Source organism: Antechinus flavipes, chromosome 3 (genome assembly GCF_016432865.1).
Source record: "Antechinus flavipes isolate AdamAnt ecotype Samford, QLD, Australia chromosome 3, AdamAnt_v2, whole genome shotgun sequence".
NCBI classification, from domain to species: domain Eukaryota; kingdom Metazoa; phylum Chordata; class Mammalia; order Dasyuromorphia; family Dasyuridae; genus Antechinus; species Antechinus flavipes.
The window spans coordinates 623995763-624019517 of NC_067400.1; the positions used below are offsets into that span (position 1 = coordinate 623995763).

Consider the following 23755-nt stretch of genomic DNA (forward strand, 5'->3'; position numbering starts at 1 on the left):
GTGGTGGGAGGGGGCTGGAGAGCCCCCGGAGCCCCTGGAGTCTGGCGGGTCGGGCCGCCTCGCGTAGGGGGGCCGGCCTCCTGGGCTGTGGGAGGCGGGAGTCCTTCGCTGCCCCCCCAGCATCCTTCTCTGAGGAGCAGCAGAAGGTGGTCCCAGGTGTGCGCTGGGAAACTTGCCAGGTCGGCCGGGGTGACCACGTGGCCCCCTCCGAGGCTCCCACCCCCTCGGGGACCCAGCACCCCACCTCCCCCCGCTGAGGGCCCGGCCTCCCTGTGGATGTGCACATGAGGCAGAGGGACCCCGACCTCCCTCAGCGGCTCCCCCTCAGTCTCCAGCGAGGGAAGTGACCCGGAGGACCAGGAAAGTGGGGGGGGCCTGGCAGCAGCTCTGGGAGCCAGGACTTCGGGGCTGCTCTCACGAGAACCAGGGAGACCCAAGGGCCAAGTCAGGCCCCTCCCCCGAAGCGGCCCCCGGGGCCCCCAGTGAGCTCCGGGCCTCGGTGGCAGGCGTTCGAGGGCAGGTCCTTGGCTTGTGGGCCGAGCCCGGCACCCCGGACACTAGGCACTTAGTGAGTGTGGAACGGCGGGCGCCCCGCAAAATGCCCGGCGCACAGTCGGCCCCTGCAAATGCGCGCTGAGACGGGGGAGGGGAAAAGGAAGGCGGGAGCCCCGAAAGAGGAGGACAAATGAGCCGGCCCCCCAGCCCCCCCAGGCCCCCCACACACACGCGCTCAGCCTTAGCTCCAAAAAGTTGTCTGTCTTTTTAAATAACATGAAAACGGACATCTCTGGCCTTGGGCCGGGGAGGGGGTGGGGCAAGGGGGGAGCAGGGGCCTAGGCCCCTCCATGCCCCGAGGGGAGGTAGGGCAGGGGGTCCCCGAGTCCTGAGGTGCCCCGCTGGGTCGGTCTGATCCCTGGGTGGAGCTGGGGCTGGGCCCAGGGGAGTCCTGAGGGCTGGGGGTCGGGGCTGGGGGTTTCCTCTTCCTCTCACTCAGCTCCGGGGGGCTGAGGCACGCTGGCTGGGGGAACCAGTTCTGGGGGGCTGGGGGGGAGGGGGCCCCGCCCCCCTGCTTGGCATCCAGGTGATGAGGGCTGGGGCCCGGCCTCGGGAGCCTCTCCCGACTCGGTGACTCTGTCTCCGGCTCCTCTCGGCCCCTCTTCTGGGGGGCCCGCTGGGGGGGGCCCCGGGAGGTGAGGACCTCGGGGCATCAGTTCTCCACGGGGCCTGGTGGGAAGAGGTAGGAAGGCCGGGTAAAAGGGAGGCTGCCCGAGGGGCTCCCAGCGCCCGGTCCCGGCCCCGGCTGGGCTCCGGACTTCTCCCCAAGTGGGCCTGGGACGCTCTGTCTGCTTCTCTGAGACCTCTCACCCCCTGGCTCCGGCCCCTGCCCGGGCCTGACTCCGGCCCCCACCTGCCCGGGGAGCCCGGGGCCCACCAGAGGAGCCTCCAGCCCTCCCAGGGCTTCGGAGGCCCAAGCTTTCATCCTCTCTGGCTTCAGTTCCCCCGCCTGGATTGTCTGAGGCTGGCTGTTGTTCTCTGGTAACTCCCAGAATCCTCCCTGACTCCAAAACTCACCTTGACTCTTCCCTTCCTCTCCCCCTGTCCCATCCCTCCCTCCCCTTCCCGCCGGGCCCACCCCATCTTCACTCTCACTTCTCTGGCCCCGGAACCGCTCCGGGCCCTTCTCCAACCCGCAGCCCCTCCCCAGCCTCCAAGCCCGCTCCTCCCATCCCATCGCCAGGTTCTAGGCTGGCGGTCCCCGGCCCATCTCCCAGCCTCCTTTGCCAATCAGCCTGTGGGGTCCGAGGGCAGAATGCGAAGTACCTGCGGGGCAGACGGCGTCTGGGGGCCTGGCCGGGGCCCCTGGGGTCTCCAGTGCAGGTGAGACGGAGAAGCGGGAGAAGCAGAGTGGGGGGCCTGGCGGGGGGAGCAGGGGGAAATCCTCCCCCCACTCGAAACTGCCTCCTGGATGGTGGAGAAGGGAAGCCAGTCTTCTCAACCTGGAACCGCGGAACCCCTCCCCCCCGCACCTGGAACCCCTCCCCCCCACCTGGAACCCCTTCCCCGCCCCGGCTTCCCTTCTCTCCCCCACCCCGCTCCGAAATTCTCTTCTTCCCTCACCGAAGCCGCTGTCGGGGAACCCATCTCCAGGGCTGGGGGGATGAGGAGGTGTCGGCGGGGCTGGGGGCGTCGAAGGCTCCGGGTCCCCCTCGGGGGGAGCCTGGACGCTCAGCTCGTTGGTCGGGGTCTCCTGGAACAGCCGTGGGGCCCGGTCAGAGGAAGGGGGTGCAGGGGGATCCCGCCCCGGCTGAAGCACAGCCCCGAGGGCAGCCCCCTGTCCCAGGCATCCCCCGGGTCTCAGGGCTCCGAAGAGGCAACCCCTTCACTACGCAGACGGGGCCACTGAGGCAGAGCTTAAGTGACGGGTCCGAGCGGAGGAGATACTAGGTGTGGGGCGGATGGGATTGGAGTCCAGGTCTCGGACCGTCAGCTCAGCGCCGGGGGCTCCCCGCCCCCCTCCGCCCCCCCCGCCCTCCGACTCCTCCCTGACTCCGCCCCTCGGGGCGCACCTGGTCGAAGAGGTAGACGGTCACGTCCCCATGAAAGGAGACCATCTTGCGCTTCCGCTCCAGCTCCAAGCTCTCCTCGGCCTCGTCGGCCCCTCGGGGCGATTTGAGCAGCCCCCGGAGCGGGCGGCTCCGGTCCCCGTCGGCACTGCTCACCACGATGGGCACCGGGGCTGCCCGGCCCCTCCCAGGGCCCCGGGCCGCCGCCTCCTCGCCCTCCCCCACGGCCGCCCCGTCGTCCTCCTCCTCCTCCTCGTCCTCCCCGTCCTCCAGCAGCCCCAGGGCCCCCGGGCCGCCGGACTCCGCGCCAAGGACCCCGGCGTCCCCAGCCTCCCAGGGGGGCCGTCGAGGGCCCGGCCCCGGGAACGGGGTAAGGGAGAGCGGAGGCAGGGCCAGCGACAGGCGAGACAGCTTGGCTGCGAGGGCCAGAGAGAGGGAGACATAAGTAGACGATGCCCCGGGGGCCCCCAAGATAAGCCCGCCGCCCTCAGCTCGCGGCCCCCAAGCTGGCTCTCTCCCCGCCCCGCGGCCGTCTCCCCTTCCAGCCTGGGGGCGGGGGAGGGGCGGGAAGGGCAGCCAGCCCATCTCCTCCGAGGTCCAAGCTCCCTGCGGGCCCTTCCTCCCCGCCCGGGGCGCAGCTCTCCTCGCTGAGCCGCTCCTGAGCTTGACATCCCGGGGCTCCCCCGGGGGCTCTGACCGCCTTCGGGGGCTATGCCCACAACGGCATGTGACCCGAGGGCTTTAATCTAGGCCCCAGACTTTAGCACAGTGCTAGGCACACGGTACATGGGCCATCTGTGGGCCCGAAGGAACCGTTGCTATGAGCCCGTTTTACAGATGTGACTGTCCCAGTCACTTAGGAAAGCTCAGCAGGATGCGAATTCTGCTCTTCCTGACTCCTCTGGGGCCCAGGAGACAGGATCAGATCGCTCCGTGTCATACACTGGGAAAGGGCTCCTGTGGCTCCTTTAGCGACCCTCCATGATTCTGGGGCCGTTCTCAGTCACCTCCCGATGCTCTGGGTCACCTCCCAACCGGCACAGGGGAGTGGGGAGATGCCGAGAGCCTGGAGTCAGGAAGTCCTCAAACCCAGCCTCAGACACTAGTCTCCCTGGGCAAGTCACATTACCTGTCCTCAGCTTCCCTCTCCTTAAAGTGGGGATAATCATAGTATCTGCCTCCCCGGGGGTTGTGGAGATCAAATGAGACATTACATGGAAGATGCTTGTCCCAGTGCTTGGGGTGCTTAATAAATGCTTGTTCCCTTCCCACCTGCCCAAAGGCAATGCTTTCCCCCCTCCCCAACCTTTTGGTCACTGCCCAGCCCACTGCCCACCTCACTGCCCAGCCCACCGCTCAGCTCACTGTCCAACTCACTGCCCAACTCACTGCCCAACCCACTGCCTAGCCCAACTCACTGCCCAGCTCACTGCCCAGCCCATCACCCAGCCCACTGCCCAGCTCACTGCCCAGCCCACTGCCCAACTCACTGCCCAGCCCACTGCTCAGCTCACTGCCCAGCCCATCACCCAGCCCACTGCCCAGCCCACTGCCCAACTCACCATCCAGCCCACTGCCCAACTCACTGCCCAACCCACTGCCCAACTCACTGCCCAGCCCACCGCTCAGCTCACTGCCCAGCCCATCACCCAGCCCACTGCCCAACTCACTGCCCAGCCCACTGCCCAGCTCACTGCCCAGCCCATTGCCCAACTCACTGCCCAGCCCACCGCTCAGCTCACTGCCCAGCCCATCACCCAGCCCACTGCCCAGCCCACTGCCCAGCTCACTGCCCAGCCCATTGCCCAACTCACTGCCCAGCCCACTGCTCAGCTCACTGCCCAGCCCATCACCCAGCCCACTGCCCAGCCCACTGCCCAGCCCGCTGCCCAACTCACTGCCCAGCCCACTGCTCAGCTCACTGCCCAGCCCATCACCCAGCCCACTGCCCAGCCCACTGCCCAGCCCACTGCTCAGCTCACTGCCCAGCCCATCACCCAGCCCACTGCCCAGCCCACTGCCCAGCCCACTGCCCAACTCACTGCCCAGCCCACTGCCCAGCTCACTGCCCAGCCCATTGCCCAACTCACTGCCCAGCCCATCACCCAGCCCACTGCCCAGCTCACTGCCCAGCCCATTGCCCAACTCACTGCCCAGCCCACTGCTCAGCTCACTGCCCAGCCCATCACCCAGCCCACTGCCCAGCCCACTGCCCAGCCCGCTGCCCAACTCACTGCCCAGCCCACTGCCCAGCTCACTGTCCAACTCACTGCCCAACTCACTGCCCAGCCCACTGCCCAACTCACCATCCAGCCCACTGCCCAACTCACTGCCCAGCCCACTGCCCAGCCACTGCCCAGCCCACCACTCAGCTCACTGCCCAGCCCATCACCCAGCCCACTGCCCAGCCCACTGCCCAACTCACTGCCCAGCCCACTGCCCAACTCACTGTCCAGCCCACTGCCCAACTCACTGCCCAGCCCACTGTCCAGCCTTCTGCCCAACTCAGCCCAGCCCAACTCACTGCCCAGCACACTGCCCAACTCACCATCCAGCCCACTGTCCAACTCACCGCCCAACTCACTGCCCAGCCCACTGCCCAGCCCGCTGCCCAACTCACTACCCAGCCCACTGCCCAGCTCACTGTCCAACTCACTGCCCAACTCACTGCCCAGCCCACTGCCCAACTCACCATCCAGCCCACTGCCCAACTCACCATCCAGCCCACTGCCCAACTCACTGCCCAGCCCACTGCCTAGCTCACTGCCCAGCCCACTGCCCAGCCCATTGCCCAACTCACTGCCCAGCCCATCACCCAGCCCACTGCCCAGCCCACTGCCCAACTCACTGCCCAGCTCACTGCCCAACTCACTGTCCAGCCCACTGCCCAACTCACTGCCTAGCCCACTGTCCAGCCTTCTGCCCAACTCAGCCCAGCCCAACTCACTGCCCAGCACACTGCCCAACTCACCATCCAGCCCACTGCCCAACTCACCGCCCAACTCACTGCCCAGCCCACTGCCCAACTCACCGCCCAGCTCACCGCCCAACTCACTGCCCAGCCCACTGCCCAACTCACCGCCCAGCTCACTGCCCAGCCCACTGCCCAACTCACTGCCCAGCCCACTGCCCAGCTCACTGTCCAACTCACAGCCCAACCCACTGCCTAGCCCAACTCACCACCAAGCCCACTGCCCAGCCCGCTGCCCAACTCACTGCCCAGCCCACTGCCCAGCTCACTGCCCAGCCCACTGCCCAACTCACTGCCCAGCCCACCGCTCAGCCCACTGCCCAGCTCACTGCCCAGCCCACTGCCCAACTCACTGCCCAGCCCACCGCTCAGCTCACTGCCCAGCCCATCACCCAGCCCACTGCCCAGCCCACTGCCCAACTCACCATCCAGCCCACTGCCCAACTCACTGCCCAGCCCACTGCCCAGCTCACTGCCCAGCCCATCACCCAACTCACTGCCCAGCCCACTGCCCAACTCACCGCCCAGCTCACCGCCCAACTCACTGCCCAGCCCACTGCTCAATTCACCGCCCAGCTCACTGCCCAGCCCACTGCCCAACTCACTGCCCAGCCCACTGCCCAGCTCACTGTCCAACTCACAGCCCAACCCACTGCCTAGCCCAACTCACCACCAAGCCCACTGCCCAGCCCGCTGCCCAACTCACTGCCCAGCCCACTGCCCAGCTCACTGCCCAGCCCACTGCCCAACTCACTGCCCAGCCCACCGCTCAGCCCACTGCCCAGCTCACTGCCCAGCCCACTGCCCAACTCACTGCCCAGCCCACTGCCCAGCTCACTGTCCAACTCACAGCCCAACCCACTGCCTAGCCCAACTCACCACCAAGCCCACTGCCCAGCCCGCTGCCCAACTCACTGCCCAGCCCACCACTCAGCTCACTGCCCAGCCCATTGCCCAACTCACTGCCCAGCCCATCACCCAGCCCACTGCCCAGCTCACTGCCCAGCCCACTGCCCAACTCACTGCCCAGCCCACCGCTCAGCCCACTGCCCAGCCCATCACCCAGCCCACTGCCCAGCCCACTGCCCAACTCACCATCCAGCCCACTGCCCAACTCACTGCCCAGCCCACTGCCCAGCCCATTGCCCAACTCACTGCCCAGCCCATCACCCAGCCCACTGCCCAGCCCACTGCCCAACTCACTGCCCAGCCCACTGCCCAACTCACCGCCCAGCTCACCGCCCAACTCACTGCCCAGCCCACTGCTCAATTCACCGCCCAGCTCACTGCCCAGCCCACTGCCCAACTCACTGCCCAGCCCACTGCCCAGCTCACTGTCCAACTCACAGCCCAACCCACTGCCTAGCCCAACTCACCACCAAGCCCACTGCCCAGCCCGCTGCCCAACTCACTGCCCAGCCCACTGCCCAGCTCACTGCCCAGCCCACCGCTCAGCCCACTGCCCAGCTCACTGCCCAGCCCACTGCCCAACTCACTGCCCAGCCCACCGCTCAGCTCACTGCCCAGCCCATCACCCAGCCCACTGCCCAGCCCACTGCCCAACTCACCATCCAGCCCACTGCCCAACTCACTGCCCAGCCCACTGCCCAGCTCACTGCCCAGCCCATTGCCCAACTCACTGCCCAGCCCATCACCCAGCCCACTGCCCAGCTCACTGCCCAGCCCACTGCCCAACTCACTGCCCAGCCCACCGCTCAGCCCACTGCCCAGCCCATCACCCAGCCCACTGCCCAGCCCACTGCCCAACTCACCATCCAGCCCACTGCCCAACTCACTGCCCAGCCCACTGCCCAGCCCATTGCCCAACTCACTGCCCAGCCCACTACCCTTAACTCAAGATGTTCCACTTTTTCTGTCCCTCTCTAGACTTTATTTTGGTGATTTTAATGACCATCTCTCCGAGAACTCCTTGATCTGTATTTCCAGCCTCAGTCTCTTTCCCAAACACCAGCTCCACATCACCAACTGTGTGACCCTCAAAAAGTCACTTACCCTGCCTGCCTCAGTTTCCTCATCTATAAAATAACAATGGCCTCAATGGTCTCTGTGGTCCCTTCTACATTCTAAGAGACATTCTTCTGGCTCTCTCCTGCATCTTCCCCACGCTTCTCCCACGGCTTCCTCTACAACTGATCCAGTTCCAACATCTGCTGATCGCTTCTAGGATCACTCAGGAAGTCAACTATCATTTATCCCTGAGTCACTGAGCTCCGAGACCAACTGCTGCCTTCCAGCCCCACTCTCCAAGACACCCTGGATGGCCCGGCCAAACGGGCACCCTGCCAGTCCTCACCCCAGCCCCTCGCTCTCCCGTTGCTTTGCCTTGGCCGGGGCTGTTCCTCGCGCCCAGACGGCGCTCCCTTCTCAGCCCTGCGTCTTAGAACCCTCGGCTCCGTCCCTGTGGACGCTTCCCCACGAGTTCTCCCGCAGCGTATACCCTTGCCCGGATACTGAGCGTACAGGTCTGTGTATCCCTCATTGTATAGAAATTATGCTGCCAGCTACTCATGTGCACGTCTGCGCATGGATGTACTTATCTGTAAATTACATGCATATGGCATGGGTTTGTATGTAGATCGGAATCTACTTCCATATATGTGTTTATATGGATGTCTATTTACATGGTTACTATATTACTTATATTTGTATCGACTTTTGTGAACATTATGTATGCTCACGTGTATATATGTATTTATTTGTACATCACATATATGCTCACTGACATGCATGTTGCTCGTTTGTAGCCCTGATGATATCGTGCTCATATGTTTATTTGATGTCCTTATATGGATATACCTGTAGGTTATATACATTTGTATGCACATGTGTGTATTTGTACATCCCATGTACTTTGTATGGATATAGCATGTCTACTTTATATGCACTCATGTATAGATCCAATTATTATGTCTATATTATGTCTACTAAAATGAATAGTGTATGTACTCCTGAGTAGCTCTAAGACATGTACATGTACTTATATGTATATGTACGTTGTATGTGTGTATATATGTATATATATACTTAACACATAGATTCTATTATATTTATATCTACTTACATGTAGATTATATACATTTGTATGCACATGTGTGTATTTGTACATGACATGTGCTTTATATGGATATAGCATGTTCACTCTACATACACTCGTGTATAGATCCCCATTGTTATGTATATATTATGTCTACTAAAATGAATAGTGTATGTGCTCATGAATTGCTCTATTGATATGTACATATATATCTACTTACACATAGATTCTATTACTTATATTTATATCTACTTACATGTAGATTATACACATTTGTATGCACATGTGTGTGCATTTGTACATGACATATACTTTATATGGATATAGTATATCCACTTTGCACTCATGTATAGATCCAATTGTTATGTATATATTATGTCTACTAAAATGAATAGTGTATGTGCTCATGAATTGCTCTAATGATATGTACACGTACATATATATACTTACACATAGATTCTATTACTTATATTTATATCTAATTAAATATAGATCATATACATATGTATGTATATGTATTTGTACATCATATGTACTTTATATGCACTCAAGTTTAGATCCAATTATGTATATATTACATCTACTAAAATGAATAGTGTGTGTGCTCATGAGTAGCTCTGATATGTACACGTACTTATATGCATATATATATATATATACTTACATGTAGATTATATTAATTATATTTATATCTACTTACATATACATTTGTATGCACATGTGTGTATTTGTACATGACATGTACTTTATATGGATATAGCATGTTCACTCTACATACACTCGTGTATAGATCCAATTGTTATGTATATATTATGTCTACTAAAATGAATAGTGTATGTGCTCATGAATTGCTCTAATGATATGTACACGTACATATATATACTTACACATAGATTATATTACTTATATTTATATCTAATTAAATATAGAACATATACATATGTATGTACATGTATATGTATTTGTACATCATATGTACTTTATATGCACTCAAGTTTAGATCCAATTATTATGTATATATTACGTCTACTAAAATGAATAGTGTGTGTGCTCATGAGTAGCTCTGATATGTACACGTACTTATATGCATACATATACTTACATGTAGATTATATTAATTATATTCATATCTACTTACATATACATTTGTATGCACATGTGTGTATTTGTACATGACATGTACTTTATATGGATATAGCATGTTCACTCTACATACACTCGTGTATAGATCCAATTGTTATGTATGTATTATGTCTACTAAAATGAATAGTGTATGTGCTCATGAATTGCTCTAATGATATGTACACGTACATATATATACTTACACATAGATTATATTACTTATATTTATATCTAATTAAATATAGAACATATACATATGTATGTACATGTATATGTATTTGTACATCATATGTACTTTATATGCACTCAAGTTTAGATCCAATTATTATGTATATATTACGTCTACTAAAATGAATAGTGTGTGTGCTCATGAGTAGCTCTGATATGTACACGTACTTATATGCATACATATACTTACATGTAGATTATATTAATTATATTCATATCTACTTACATATACATTTGTATGCACATGTGTGTATTTGTACATGACATGTACTTTATATGGATATAGCATGTCCACTCTACATACACTTGTGTATAGATCCAATTGTTATGTATGTATTATGTCTACTAAAATGAATAGTGTATGTGCTCTGATGTAGCTCTGATATGTACATGTACTTATATGCATAGATATACTTACATGTAGATTATATTAATTATATTTATATCTAATTGAATATAGATCATATACATATGTATGTACATGTATGGATTTGTACATCATATGTACTTTATGTGCACTCATGTATAGATCCAATTATTATGTATTTGTACATCATATGTACTTTATGTGCACTCAAGTTTAGATCCAATTATTATGTATATATTACGTCTACTAAAATGAATAGTGTATGCGCTCATGAGTAGCTCTGATATGTACACGTGCTTATATGCATATATAGTTACACGTGGATTCTATTACTTATATGCATATCTACTTACATGTAAATTATATACATTTGTACGAACATGTGTGTGTTTGTACATGACATGTACTTTATATGGATATAGCACGTCCACTTTACATACACTCGTGTTAGATTTGTTATGTATATATTACGTCTACTAAGATGAATAGGGTATGTGCTCATGAGTAGCTCTACTGATATGTACGCGTACTTCTATAGCAGCTCCGTCGATGAGTGCACACACTTATATGGATAGCTGATTCAGCCTTTTCAGCGGGGTTTGGACTCCTCGGCCCATTCAGTAACTGCCTCTCTCAGAGCTGTCCTACTGCTGATCCCCGGAGCCTTTCCCTGCCGTTGCCAGCCTCCCACAGCCTTCTCCACGGTCCTGCCTTCCTCCTCCCTGGGCCTCCCCCTTCCGCTCCCCCCGACTCTGGTCCCACTGGGAAAGGCCTCAGGGCCATTGCCCCTGGCCTGAGGGGTCTGAAGGGCGGTTCAAGGCAGAAGAGGTCACTCCAGTTCTTCTCAACCCTTGGGGCAGAACGAGAAAGACTGGAAGGGAAAGTGAGGAGGGGGCGGCCGACTAGGAAAGGAAAGTGTGAGATGCTGCCGGCGGGTGCGTGCCTGGGAGACTGCGCTCTAAAGAGAAGCCGGCCTCCGGGACTTCCGGGTCCGTTCCAGCTCCGGAATAGCCTGGGGGGAAACGAGGCCGAAGGGCTTTCCCACCACGGGAGAGCGTCTCGCCGAACGTCGGCACAGGGGTGGGGCGGGGGAGATCCCGGGCCTCTCTAAGACCCCGGAGCCGGCGAGGTGAGGGTAGCCGCGGTCACCCCCCCAGTCCCCGCTCACCTTTGATCTGCTCGCTGCTCCCCGGTGGTGGGCCCAAATCCAGGAAGAGCCGAGGCATCTCGGGGCCCTTCCTCCCCAGATGGGGGGGCTCCCCGTCTCCGCCGGTTCCCGCGGCGCCGTCTGCCAGGGCGCCTGGGTCCCCGGCGTCTCCCGCGGGTGCCGGGCCCTCCCGGGCCGGGGGAAGCGCTAGCTCCGGCCTCCGCAGCTCCGGCCTCGTCTCGCCGGGGGGCGCGGCTCCTGCGTCCCCGCCGCCTCCGGGTCCTGCGTCTGGGGCCTTCCCTTGGCCCCCCAGAGCTTGGAGCCCATTCTCGGGGCCCAGCCTCCCAGGCTCTGGCGGGACTCTCCTCCCGCTCCCTCGAGCCTGCCCTCCACTCCTGGGGACTGGCTCGCCGCTCCCCGGGCTCCTGGCCGGGCTCCCCAAACTGGGGGTGTTCTCCCTGCTCCCTGGGACTTGCTGCTCCCCATTCTGCAGACATCTCTCCCCATTCCCTAGGACTCTCTCCTCCTGGATCCCGGGGGCTGGATCCCCACCCTCGGGGGTTTTCCTCCCATTCCCTGGGGGTCTCTGCCCCCCATTCTCTGACACTTTCTCCCTGCGCCCTGGGGACCTCTGGTCCCCATTCTCTGGCGCTTTCTCCGAGCTCCCTGGGGGCGTCTGGCCCCCGTTCTCCACTGCCGTCTCTCTGCTTCCCGGGGGCGTCTGCCCCCCGTTCTCCACTGCCGTCTCTCGGCTTCCCGGGGGTGTCCGCCCCCCGTTCTGCACTAGTGTCGCTCTGCTTCCCGGGGGCGTCTGCCCCCCGTTCTCCAGGAGCTTCTCCTGGCTCCCCGGGGGCCTCTGGCCGCCGTTCTCCACTTTCTCCCTGCTCGGCGGGGACGCGGGCTCCCCGTTCTCCGCCACTTTCTCCCTGTTCCCTGGGGCTGCCCTTCCGGGCGGGCCCAGGACTTTCTCCCGATTTCCGGGGGCTGCCTGGTCTACATTCTGGGGGCCCTGCGGGGTCCTCCCTGCCTTTGGGGCTGCCCTCTCTCCCAGCACGTTGCGGGTCACGTCTTCCCTCAAGGACAGCAGGAGCTGCTCTGTGCTCACCTGCACCAGGAAGCCTGGGAGAGGGCCCGGGTCGGGGGGTGGCCTGGGGGCTCCCGGGTCGGGCGGCTCGGGGGGAGCCCGTGGCCGAGGGACCCCCTCCTCCTCGGCTGCCCCCCCACCTGGGAACGCCCCCTCGGGGGAGAAGGGGGTCTCCGTCTCGTAGCCGCTGTCCCCCGGCTTGGGGCCCGGAGACGAGAGCCCGGATCCTGGGCTGCCAAGTCCCGAGGGGGCATCGGGTGATTCGGCTGGGTCTGGGAGAGCCCGGGCGGGAGGAGGGGGCAGGGCGGGAGGTGGCGGCGGCGGCAGGGGAGGGGGGGCCGGGGGGGGCCCCCGCCCGGGGTACTGGGGCGCCGCCGCCCCCATCAGGGGGTCCAGAAACTCGGGGGGGGCCGAAGAGGGGGGGGGCAAGGGGAGGTCAGTTAATGACCCCCGCTCAGCCCTGAGCGAGGAGTCGTCCTCGGGGGGGTTGGGGCAGCCCAGGGCCGGGTGGCCGCCCCAGCCGGACACCATCTCCCCGCGCTGGAGGGGGAGGCAGGAGCAGGGCCCCTGGTGGCTGCAGAGAGGGCAGGGGAGAGGGCCTCGGCGGCTGCGGCGCCCCCCGCTGCTGCTCCCCTCTCCCAGGGAGCTCTCTTCTCCTTCCTCCTCCTCCTCCTCCTCCCCCCAGGGCGCTGCGCCTCGCTCCCCCAGCACCTCGGCGGGGTCCCCCGCCAGGGTCTCCCCCGCCCCCCGGCCCTCGGGGTCCCACCCGCTGAGCAGGAAGCCGCCCGACGCCTTTGGGGGGAAGGAGCGGGCCGGGGGGAACAGCGGGGAGGCCCAGGTCTCCGCCACGAGCTGCGGGACCTCGGCGGGGGCCGGGTTGGTCTGCGGGGCCGCGCCGCCCGGGTCCAAGGGGTCCCAGTCATTGGGGAAGAGGGGCTCCGGGGGGGAGCCGTGATCCTCCAGGCGGATGTAGTACTCGCTGCCCACCGACGGGCTGCGGGCGCTAATGACCGGGAGGACGCTGGGGGTCGCCAGAGCCTCGTAGAAAGGGTTCGAGGGCACGGCCTGGGGAGCGGGGGGAGCGGAGGCCGGCTGCCAGGGGGCCGAGCCGCCCGCCCCGCCGCGGCCGGCCCCCCGCCGCGCCTTCTCCCACAGGCACTCGAGGTTGAGGCCGCGGCTGCTCTCGGTGACGGTGAGGACGTCGTCGGGATCGGAGCCCGGAAAGCCATCGAGCAGGGGGAAGGGGGAGGAGAGGGCGCTGGGCCTGGGCGGGGCGGGGGGGGCCGGCCAGGGCCAGGGGAAGGGCGCGTCCCGGGGCGGGGGAGGCGGCGGAGGGGGCGGAGGTCTGGGGGGCCGCTCAGAGAGAAGGTAGGTGAGCTGCAGCTGCAAGTCAGAGGCCGAGGGCCGCTGGGCGGGGGGGCGCCAGCAAGACTGGAGGACATCATACCTGGGAAGGGGCCAGTGGAGACCCGGGGAGGCGGGAGACGGAAGCAGAGCCAGAGAAAGAAACCGGGGAGACCCAGGCAGAGCCAGAGAGATGAGCGGGTCAGAGAGGGAAACCGAGGCAGAGCCAGAGAGATGAGCGGGTCAGAGAGGGAAACCGAGGCAGAGCCAGAGAGATGAGCGGGTCAGAGAGAGACACGGGAAAACGGAGGCAGAGCCAGAGAGGCTCTGGGTCAAGAAAGGGGAACTGGGGAAACCGAGGCAGAGCCAGAGAGGAGCGGGTCAGAGAGGGGACTCAGGGAAACTGAGGCAGAGCCAGAGAGGCTCGAGGCCAGAGAGGGGGCCCGAGAATCGGAGAGAGGGAGGGCCAAAGGAAGAAGGGAGGGGTCGACAGAGGAGGCGGGTCTCCTCGGATCAGAGACCAAGCAGAGAGAGCCCTGGGCTTCCTCAGTCCCGGACCGGGGCTGAGTCCTCTGCCCGCTGCGCCCGCCCCCTTCTCCCCCTCCGTGGCAGGCAGGGCTGGGCTCCCCGGGCTCTGAGCCCCACTCACCAATAGTCCCCATAGGGCAGCTTCAGCCTGGGCCGGGCCAGCTTGACGTGCTGCTGCCGGATCACGAAAGCCAGCACCTCCTCATCGGAGAGGTGGCGGTAGGGCTGCGCCCCGAATTCGAACAGCTCCCACAGCGTCACCCCCAGAGACCTGGGGGGAGGGGCGGAGGCCAAGGTCAGCGGGCCCCCGCGGGCCCCCGGGTGCCCCCTCCCGTCCTGCCCCCGGCTCCGCCGGCCCCGCTCACCAGACATTGCTCTCTTTGCTCTGGTCCACCACCATGAAGGTCCCGTGGATCTCCCCCAGAAGCTCGGGGGCAGCCCATCTCAACGGGATCCACAAGCGTTCGGGGGTCAGGTAATAATCTTCCTGGAGAGGGAAGAGGAGGGGGATTTCCTACGCGGCAAGGGAGCTTCGAGAACACCAAGCCCAAGTCTCCCATTTCCCAGGGCAGCAAGCCGAGTCCCTGGACAGCAAGCCGAGAGTCCCGGGGCAGCAAGCCGAGTTCCGGGACAGCAAGCCGAGTCCCGGGGCAGCAAGCCGAGAGTCCCGGGGCGGCAAGCCGAGTCCCGGGACAGCAAGCCGAGTCCCGGGGCAGCAAGCCGGGTCCCAGAGCCCAGCCCCTGCCCAAGGTCGCAGGAATAGTAGCAGCAAGTGTCAGTCAACCAGCATTTATTAGTCTCTTATTATGTACCAAGCACCGTGCAAAGAACCAAGACCCCAAATCAGGGATCCGATGAGGCCGTCCGGGCTCCCCCAAACCCTCCTGCCCACACACCTTGTAATTGCTGTGAGAGAGACCATAGTCCCCAATTCGCACCGTGAGGTCGGAAGTCACAAGGCAGTTCCTCAGAGCCAGGTCACTGCGCGAAGGGGAAGGGAAAAAAGAACGAGATCGCCTCTCCCCTCTTCTTCTTCCCATCCCCCTAATCTTCTTCCCATCCCCCCTTGCAGCTCCCCCCCCCCCCAAATCTTTGAAAGCTCCGCGGAGCAAGATTCCAGGTCAGCGGAGGCACCAGATACAGGGACCAGTCCAAGGTCACACGGTTATCATCCCGCCTCGCATCCCCTCCCGCTCCTCCGCCCCCTTTCCCCTAACCACTCCTTTCATTGCCCCCTCCTTCTCTCCCCACCCCGTTTTCCCCGATCTCCCATCCGCCCCTCCCATTCCGCTCCCCTCACCTGTGCACATAGTTGTGGGCGTGCAGGTGGGCCAGGCCTCGGGCGATCTCCAAGCCCATTCGCTGCAGGGTGCGCAGGTCTCTGGGAGGCAGCTCCGGGGAGAGGCCCTCGGGGGGCCTCTGGGCCCTCAGGTAGCGCTTCAGATCTCCCTGGGGAATAGGGCAAGGGGGCAGGGTCGGCAGGGCTCCCTCGGCTCCCAGACCCACCCAATCAGGGCTGGACGCCAGCATCCCGGGAGCCAGCGCCCCGCCCCCCTCCCCAGGCAGCCCATCCCACTCTCCCCGCTCCTTTCTTTTGAAGCCGGCCGCCCACTCTCCCGCCTCCTCGGGACCCCCGGCCAGCTCCGTCCCGAGAAGGGGGCCGCCCTCGCTCGCCACCCCAGGGACCCTCGAGGGGCCTGCCTCGAGGCAGGCGCGGGAGGGACCCACCAGCTGGCAGAACTCCATGATGAGAAGGAAGGGCAGGGTCTCGGCGCAGAGCCCCAGGCACTGGAGAACATTGGGGTGATGCAGGCTCCTGCGGGACAGACCGCGGGTCAGGGGCAGCTCCCAGAATCCCGGCCCCTTGTACCCTCCCGTCCCACATCCGGGGCTCCAGGCCGGAGGCTTGCCGGGGTCCTAGCTCCCATCCCTCGGCCCAGATCCAAATGTCCCGCTCTGACCGCAGCCGGCCCCGGCTCCCCGGGGCCCCTCCAAAGCAAGCCCTGCCCCCGCCTTAGCATCCGGGTCACTCCAAGGAGCCGAGTCTGGCCCCTCTCCCTGCCTCACCTGTAAGGCTGAGCCTCGGAAAGGAACTTTCTCTGCTCCAGGGGGCCAGCGCTGACCCTCAGCTCCTTTACCACCACCTGGGCCGGGCTGAAATCTGAGAAGATCTCCCCTAGAATGACCTGGGGGGGAGGGAGGCAGCCATCACCTAGGTTCCCTTCCCCCTCCCCCCCATTCAACCCCTCTCTTTCAAGGGGCCCATGTTCCATGCCATCCCCGTAGTGGGCACGTAATGGGCGTTGGAGGTTTAGACTGCTTGATGGCCCCCCCTTCCCACCTCCCAGCCAAACACTCACGAGCAGAGAGGCAGATGGACGGAGGGACTGATGGAGAGATGGGTACACGGACGAGTGGACAGCTGGGCGGCGAGACAGAGCAGCCGATGGAGGGATGGAGGGAGGCGCTGACGGAGGGATGAGGCATGGAGGGGGGATGAGTGGAAGGAAAGGGGAAGAACAGAAGGAAGCTGGGCCCTAGCTTGGAAGGTGGGGACAGAGACAGCTGGGAGCAGTGGACAAGGTCCTGGGTCAGGAGGCAGGAGAGGGGCAAATCCCGGAACCTCTCCGGCCTCAGTTTCTCTTTTATTAACTCGAGGGGCTGGATTGAGCGGCTTTCTGCCGTCTAGGCGGATAGAGATGGGGAAGTGAGTGGAAATCAGGGGTTGTGGAGAGATGGGACGCAGGGGTGGAGGGAGGTGGAGGAGCGCGCAGAACAGAGATGGTAAGGAGTGAGAGGCGGGATGACAAGAGGCGGGATGGCGAGGCCGCCGCTGGGCCAAGGAGGTGAGCGGAGGGGGCTCGGGCCCCCCACCCCAGCCCTCGCGGCCCCACTCACTTTCCCGAACCAGCCGCTGCCGATCTCCTGCAGGTAGCTGAGGTGCTGCCGGCTCAGGCCCAGAGGGGTGCCCAGGTCTGGGGGAAAGGCAGGGAATGAGGGGCCCGGACACCCCCGGGCTTCCCTACCTACCTCCCGTCCCGGCACAAGGAGCCTGCCCGTTCCAGGCCTCCTCTGCAGGCCCCTCCCCTCCAACCTCCCACCCGTGACCAAGCCCTGCCAGCCGCCCCTTCAGCCTCCTGCCCCTCCGCCCTGACGGTTACCTGACCGGGCGGGCTGGGGGGCCGGCATGGGCAGGGAGACCTCGGCCAGGGGCAGGATGTAGACATCGGGCAGTGACTGGGAGGAGGACGTCTCCTCCGCGGGGGGCGTGTACTCTCCCGAGCACTCCTCTCCCTCTGGGTTCTCAAACTCCTGGGTCCGAGCACAGAGGGCAGAGGTGAGCGGGCCGTGACCCCGGGCTGCCCCCCGGGGGCGCTCCCACCCTTGTCCAGGGGGAGCGACCTTCGGCGGCTCCCAGGTCCCCAAGGAAGGGCCAAGGGGAAGGGCAGGGGGCCTCCCCACCCCCCTTCACCTTGAAGCCAACATCCCCCCGTTTGCAGCAGAGACAGGTGAGGAGGAGGAAGACAAAGGCCAAGAGTCCAGAGCAGGAGATGAGGACCACGGCGTAGGGGGGAGCCAAGGGACCCTGGCCTGGGAACAGTCCATCTGGGATGGAGGGAGGAGAGGAGGAAGGAAAAGGTAAGACCCAGAGCTCCCTCTCCCCTGAGGGGAGTGGGGAAGGAGGGCCCCTCTTCTCACTGGTGCCGCCCCCCCCCCAGCTGCTGCCCAGATAAAACTACAACTCCCATGCTCCAGTGGAACCAGGGCCCTTCAGCAGAACAGCCAGGACATTGTGGGAGCTGGGGTCTGGGGTCTCATCAGGTGGCAGGGTGCAGAGATAGCGCCCCAACTGGATCACTGGGCTAGGGGGCCCCCCTGCTCCCCCATCCCCGACACACCGCCTCTTCTGCTGAAGCTGGCGTGTTCTGGGGGAGGGGAGCAGTGGGGGAGGGGTCGAGGCTAGCCCCCTGGAACCTCTGACCCTGTCCCCTTCATCTTGTGCGTGCTTTCCCACCCTCCCAGCCGGTGCCTATCTGAGACTACGACTCCCATGGTGCCATGGGGCCAGTAACCATTCAACAGAACCTATGTAAGGCAGAGGGCATCATGGGAATTGTAGTTTGGGGCCTCCCCAGGTGGCTGGGTTGGGGGGCAGCGCTGAGGGGGGAGGGGGCACTCATCTTCATTCAGGTTCCCCATCCCGGGCCCCAGGTCCCATCCTCCCTAAGACCCTAGTCTAGCGTTCATTTGTGCCGGGGCAGGGAAGAGGGGACCGATGGGGAAAGGAAAGAGGGGAGCAGGGTAGGCCCATCTCCGTCCAAATTGAGACATCCCCAACCCGGGTCCTGGCCCTGGCCCGAGAAGGCCTCTCCGCCGGGAGGGCTGGGCTGGCCGCTTTCTGTGTCCTCGGAATTCTCTGGAAGGCCCCCACCTTGAGCCCTCCCAAAGGCTGGGGCCCCCACCCCACCCCCACCCCCAGGCTCTGCCCGCACACCCCAGGCCCCTGGCTCCGAGACAAACAGGTGAGGGAGAAGGAGCTGGGGATGAACGGTGGGGTGGAGACAAATAGATCGATGGGGAAGGGGCCGGGGGGCAGCCGAGCGGACTCACCGGGGTGGGCCGGGGTGGCCAGGCAGGAAGCAGAGAGAGCCAGGAGAACGAGGGGGCTGGGGGAAGGCATCTTGTCTAAGATGGAAGGGAGGAGGAGGAGGAGGTGGTGGTGGCTGGGGAGGGAGGGGGGTCCCCGGAGCTCTGGGGAGGGAGGAAGGGGAGGGGGGGAGACGGGTCCCTCAGCCCCCAGCCATGGGGACTCAAGCGTCCCTGGCCTCCCCCTGGCCCAGGGGAGGGGGACAGGAGGGACCGGACTGGGGGAGGGAGGGCTCGATGGATGGGCCCAGGCCGCCACAGGCCCCCCCTCTCTGTAGGGACAGCCGGATGAGGGGGAGGGAGAAGACCTACGGAGGAGAGGAGCCAGGGAGCTGGGGGGAGAGAGGGTGGGATTGTGGGGGGGTGGGGGGGCAGATGGACGGGGGCCCCGCCCCCGACAGCAGCCCGGATTGGGGAAGCTGAGAGCCCGTCAGGAGGAGGGGAGGAGGCGGGAGGATGGAGGGAGGATAGAGGAGTTGTCATGGCAACCAGCTCCGGGGTAGCATCAGCAACCAGGGCGGGGAGGGGCCTGAGGAAGGAGGGGAAGAGAATGATAGATACAGAAGAGAGGGAGATGCAGATACACACACCTCTCCAATACACATCCCTGCGCACAGCAGCCGCCCAGGAGCGCGCCCAGGCCCCTGCACTCGGGTACACTCCCCCCGGGCACACAGCCGGGGTACAGACATGCCCAAGCACACGCTGCAGTCTCCCCCTTCCCTCCCGGTCTCTTCCTCTTCCTCTTCTGCTTCTCTTTCTTCTCTTCCTCCTCCTCTTCCTTTTTCTTCTTCCTCTTCCTCCTCTTCCTCTTTTTCTCCTTTTTCTCTTCCTTCTTTCTCCTCCTCCTCCTTCTTCTTTCTCCTTCCTCTTTTCTCCTCCTCCTCCTTCTTCTTTCTCCTTCCTCTTTTCTCCTCCTCCTCCTTCTTCTTTCTCCTTCCTCTTTTTCTCCTTTTTCTCTTCCTTCTTTCTCCTCCTCCTCCTCTTCCTCTTCTGCTTCTCTTTCTTCTCTTCCTCCTCCTCTTCCTCCTTTCTCCTCCACCTCCTTCTCTCTCTCCTCACACACACACACACACACACACACACACACACACACATCCCAGATATCCGGGTCCCACACTCAGCACAAATATGTTCCACATCTCCCCACATTCAGACCCACAAACATAAGTGCTCCCATCACAGATGCACACGCACCAACAACCCAGTAGAAAGCATGTTTCCCACTCACACTGCACACGTCACAGACATGTACACGTATGTTTCCCCCACAGACGTATGCCCTTCACTCAGTGCTACGTCCTGGGTCCTTTGCTCTTCTCCCTCTGGGTCCCTTGGGGATCTCAGCAGTTCCCTGGGATGGTTACATCACTATTAATGATTCTCAGCTCTCCCGGTCCTGCTCTAGTCTCTTGCTGACCTTCAACTGCCTTTCCGACAGCTGGAACTGCACATCTAGTAGACAAACTCGACATGTCCCAAACAAGTCCTTCTCTTCTCCTGAACCTCCCCTACCTCTGCCATTACTGCGGAGGACACCCTCGGGCTCCCGCCAGAACTCGTCCTGGACTCCTCGCTCACCCCCACCTCCAATATGGCGGCGGGGCCTGTCACTCTCACCTTTATGACATCTCTTGTCTACATCTCCTTCCCTCCTCTGCTATCTTGCTCTCCCCAGTGCAGATCCCCATCACCTTGCGTTACTGCAACAGCTGCTCCCGCCTCCAGCCTCTTCCCAACCTAATCCATCTTTCATTCAGCCCCAATATCAATTTCCATGAATTGAATGTCCAAACATGGCACCCCCTACTCAAGAAACCCTAGTAGCTCCCTATAGCCTCCAAGCTCAAATCTATATAGGCAATTGAGACAATTGGGGTTAAGTGACTTGCCCAGGGCCACACAGCCAGGAGTGTTAAGTGTCTGAGACCGGATTTGAACTCGGGTCCCTCCTGACTTCAGGGCTGGAGCTGCCTCCCTTTCCAGAGTTCTTACATCTTATCCCTCATTTTTGGTCCAATGACCTTGGCCCCCTGCTGACATCCCTGGCTTTTTAAAGACCTAACTAAAGCTTCGGTCTGCGGGAAGCCTTCCCCAAGTCCTCTCAATTCCAGATTTGCTCGGTCTATATTTGTTTGCCCATTGTCTCTCCCAACAGATGATGAGCTCTTGAGGGCTGGACCTTCTTTTGCTTCTCAGCACAATCCCTAGCATACTGTAGGCGCTTAATAAATGTTTATTGCTCCGTTGATGGGGAACATCACACCCTCAGACCCAGGCAGCGCCGCAGCCACTCAGGTTCCTGAACCACGGAGGCAACACGCCCCCAGAAATTCACGCGTCCCCTTACTCGCGTCCACACGGGTAAACAGGTTCCCTCCGCTTTCCTTGGGGAAACTTTCCTGATTGGCCAGAAACCCCAGGTGCAAGGGGCTCGGTAAGAGCTCCTGGCGGAAACTGAGGCAGGAGTGGTCCCTCCGCGGATTCTCCAGAGCCAGGCGGGCCCCGAGGGCGGCATGGAGCCCGCCGCTTATTTTACGGAGGAGAAACAGGCCGGAGAGGGGAAGGGGCTCGGTCTCCCCGAGCTCGGGGGCGGCTCAGTGGCGGCGGGAGGCTCTTGCCGAGGCGCCCGTGTCAGAGGCAGAAGGAACTAGGTCGCCGCGGCCTTCGGCGCTCTTGTTCCCCAGCGGGCTCGAGCCCTTCCGGCTTCCCGCCCTCCCCTGCTAGGTTGGGGGCCGGGGCTCTGGTCCCCGGCCGCCGGCCCGAGTCTCGCCTCTGAGCTCTTGCTCGCGTCCGGGGGGGTTTCTCGCTCCTCTCCCTCCCAGCTTCCCCCGCTCCTTGGAGCTCAGATCAGACCCAGCTTCTGCCCCCCATTCATGGCTGGTTGTCTGCAGTCTGGCCCGGGGCTTGTTGGTGGCACTTGCTGCCTGACTGCTTCCGGCTAGTCTGGGAGCTTCCCCAGGGCACGGCCTTAGCCAGTGCTTAGCGCCCAGTAGGTGCTTTCTGGTGCTTCTTGACTGGAATTACCCAGAGGAAGTCCCAGCTGTGGCCTCCCCCTGAGAGCACCCCAGCCCATCAGGAGAAACGGGGTTCTCTCTTCCTTTCTCTCTCCTTCCTCCCCTCTCTCCTCTCTTCCTCTTCCTTCTCTCCCCCTCCCTTCTCTCTCCTTCCTCACCTCTCTCCTCTTCCCCCTTCTCCCCCTCTCTCTGCCCTTCCTCCCCTCTCTTCCCTTTCCTCTCCCCTTCCTTCTTCCTCTCTCTTCCCCCCTCCTGCCCTCTCTTCTCCCTCCCTCCTCCCTTCCTCTCCTTTCTCCTCCCTTCCTCTCCTTTTCCTCCCTTCCTCCCCTCCCTCCTCCCTCCCTTCCTCCCCTTCCTCCTCTCCCTTCTCCCTTCCTTCTTCCCCTTCTTCCCCTCCCTCCTCCCTGCCCCTCTGTGGGCCCTCTCACCTGAGATGGCTGCTCAGACCTAGGGGCCACAGGGGAGAAGTGGAGAAGTTAGACAGCTGTAGGCTGAGTGTCAGGAGCAGCTGCCCACGGGAAGCTGCCTGGAAGGGCCGGGGACACTGCCGGGAGGGCGGGGCTGAGGGGGCCTAGTAAGGGGCTTGCCATTTGGATACCAGTCAGAAGGGGGGGTCTTCAGGCTGGCAGGGGCTCCTGGGCTCCCGAGGCCTTCTAAGTGGGCCGGCTCTGGCCCAAATTCACAAGTCCCAGCGTCCCTTGGGACGGGGTCCGGCCCCACCCTTTTGGGAGCTGCTGATTCTAAAACTCAGAGTCCCAGAGGAAAGGGGAGAGCTGAGGGGGAGAGAGAAGTAGGGCTGTGTGTGGCGGACATCAGCCCAGGTGCCGTGTGGGGACCGCTGAGTGAGGACAGGAACGGAGGGCTCTGAGCCCTGTCTCAGCCTGAAGCCCCCCTCCCCCAGCTTCTGACTGCGGGACCCCAGTGACAAGCCCCCTAGCGGCCCAGTCTGGGTCCGGCCCTCCAGGCAGTCTCCCAGGGGTGTCCCCAGGGGGGAGGCTGGGTTGGGGGTCTCGGGGATGTCCAGGGCAGAAGCCGGAGCTGGGCTCGCTAGCTGGGGGCTCGCTCCCCTGCTCCTACGCCCTGCAGGGTCCCTCATCTTGAACAAATCTGAACCCGGCCTGGCTGGGAAGCCCTTTAGGAGTCCCCTGGGGAGCCAGGAGTCCAGTACCCCGGTTCTGAGCAGAGGAACGGGAAGCTCAGGGAGCGTCAGGGGTTTCTCTTGGGGGAATTGCCGGACTCTTTCTTCACCCCAATCACCCCGTATTCAGCAGGGCCCCCCTCCCCCCTGCTGGCCTGGCGGGGCACACAGTGGACTCTTAATAAATGTTTATTGATTTAATTGCTTGGATTTTCTCCTCCTAAGGGAACTCAAAGCTCTCGGGCAGCCCAGCCTCCTTTCATTCTAGAATCACTGTGTGACCTTGGAAAAGTCCTTTGTCCCGGCTGGGACTCCATTTTCACATCTGAAAAAGAGACGAGCTAAGCCATTTCCACCTCCCCCTGTCCCCAGCTCCCGCCAGCTGCTCGGCTCCTCCTTGCCCCGGGCCCTTTGGAGGAGAGGGACCCGGGCCCGCCAAATCCGCAACCTTGCCCCCGGCTGCCCGCCTTCTGTTAGCTGCAGGAGCTGGGACCAATCAGCTCCGTCGAAACTCTGTGACGTCGCCGGTCACCGGGCAGGCTC

General features: G+C 61.3%; 1 protein-coding gene across 1 annotated transcript; it reads right to left on the bottom strand.

The window, feature by feature from the left end:
* Window positions 1–1115: 1115 nt before the first annotated feature.
* LMTK3 (lemur tyrosine kinase 3) lies at window positions 1116–19629 on the bottom strand. The gene is made up of 15 exons (XM_051989740.1): window positions 19022–19629; window positions 17883–18016; window positions 17572–17722; window positions 17309–17385; window positions 16478–16596; window positions 16139–16226; window positions 15711–15859; window positions 15307–15391; window positions 14776–14897; window positions 14532–14681; window positions 11476–13985; window positions 2568–2980; window positions 2119–2248; window positions 1822–1962; window positions 1116–1224 (listed from the first exon to the last, which is right to left on the bottom strand). The coding sequence occupies exons 1-15, from the start codon at window positions 19089–19091 to the stop codon at window positions 1208–1210; spliced, it is 4356 nt and encodes a 1451-aa protein (XP_051845700.1). The 5' UTR covers window positions 19092–19629; the 3' UTR covers window positions 1116–1207.
* Between the last annotated feature and the right edge of the window lie 4126 nt (window positions 19630–23755).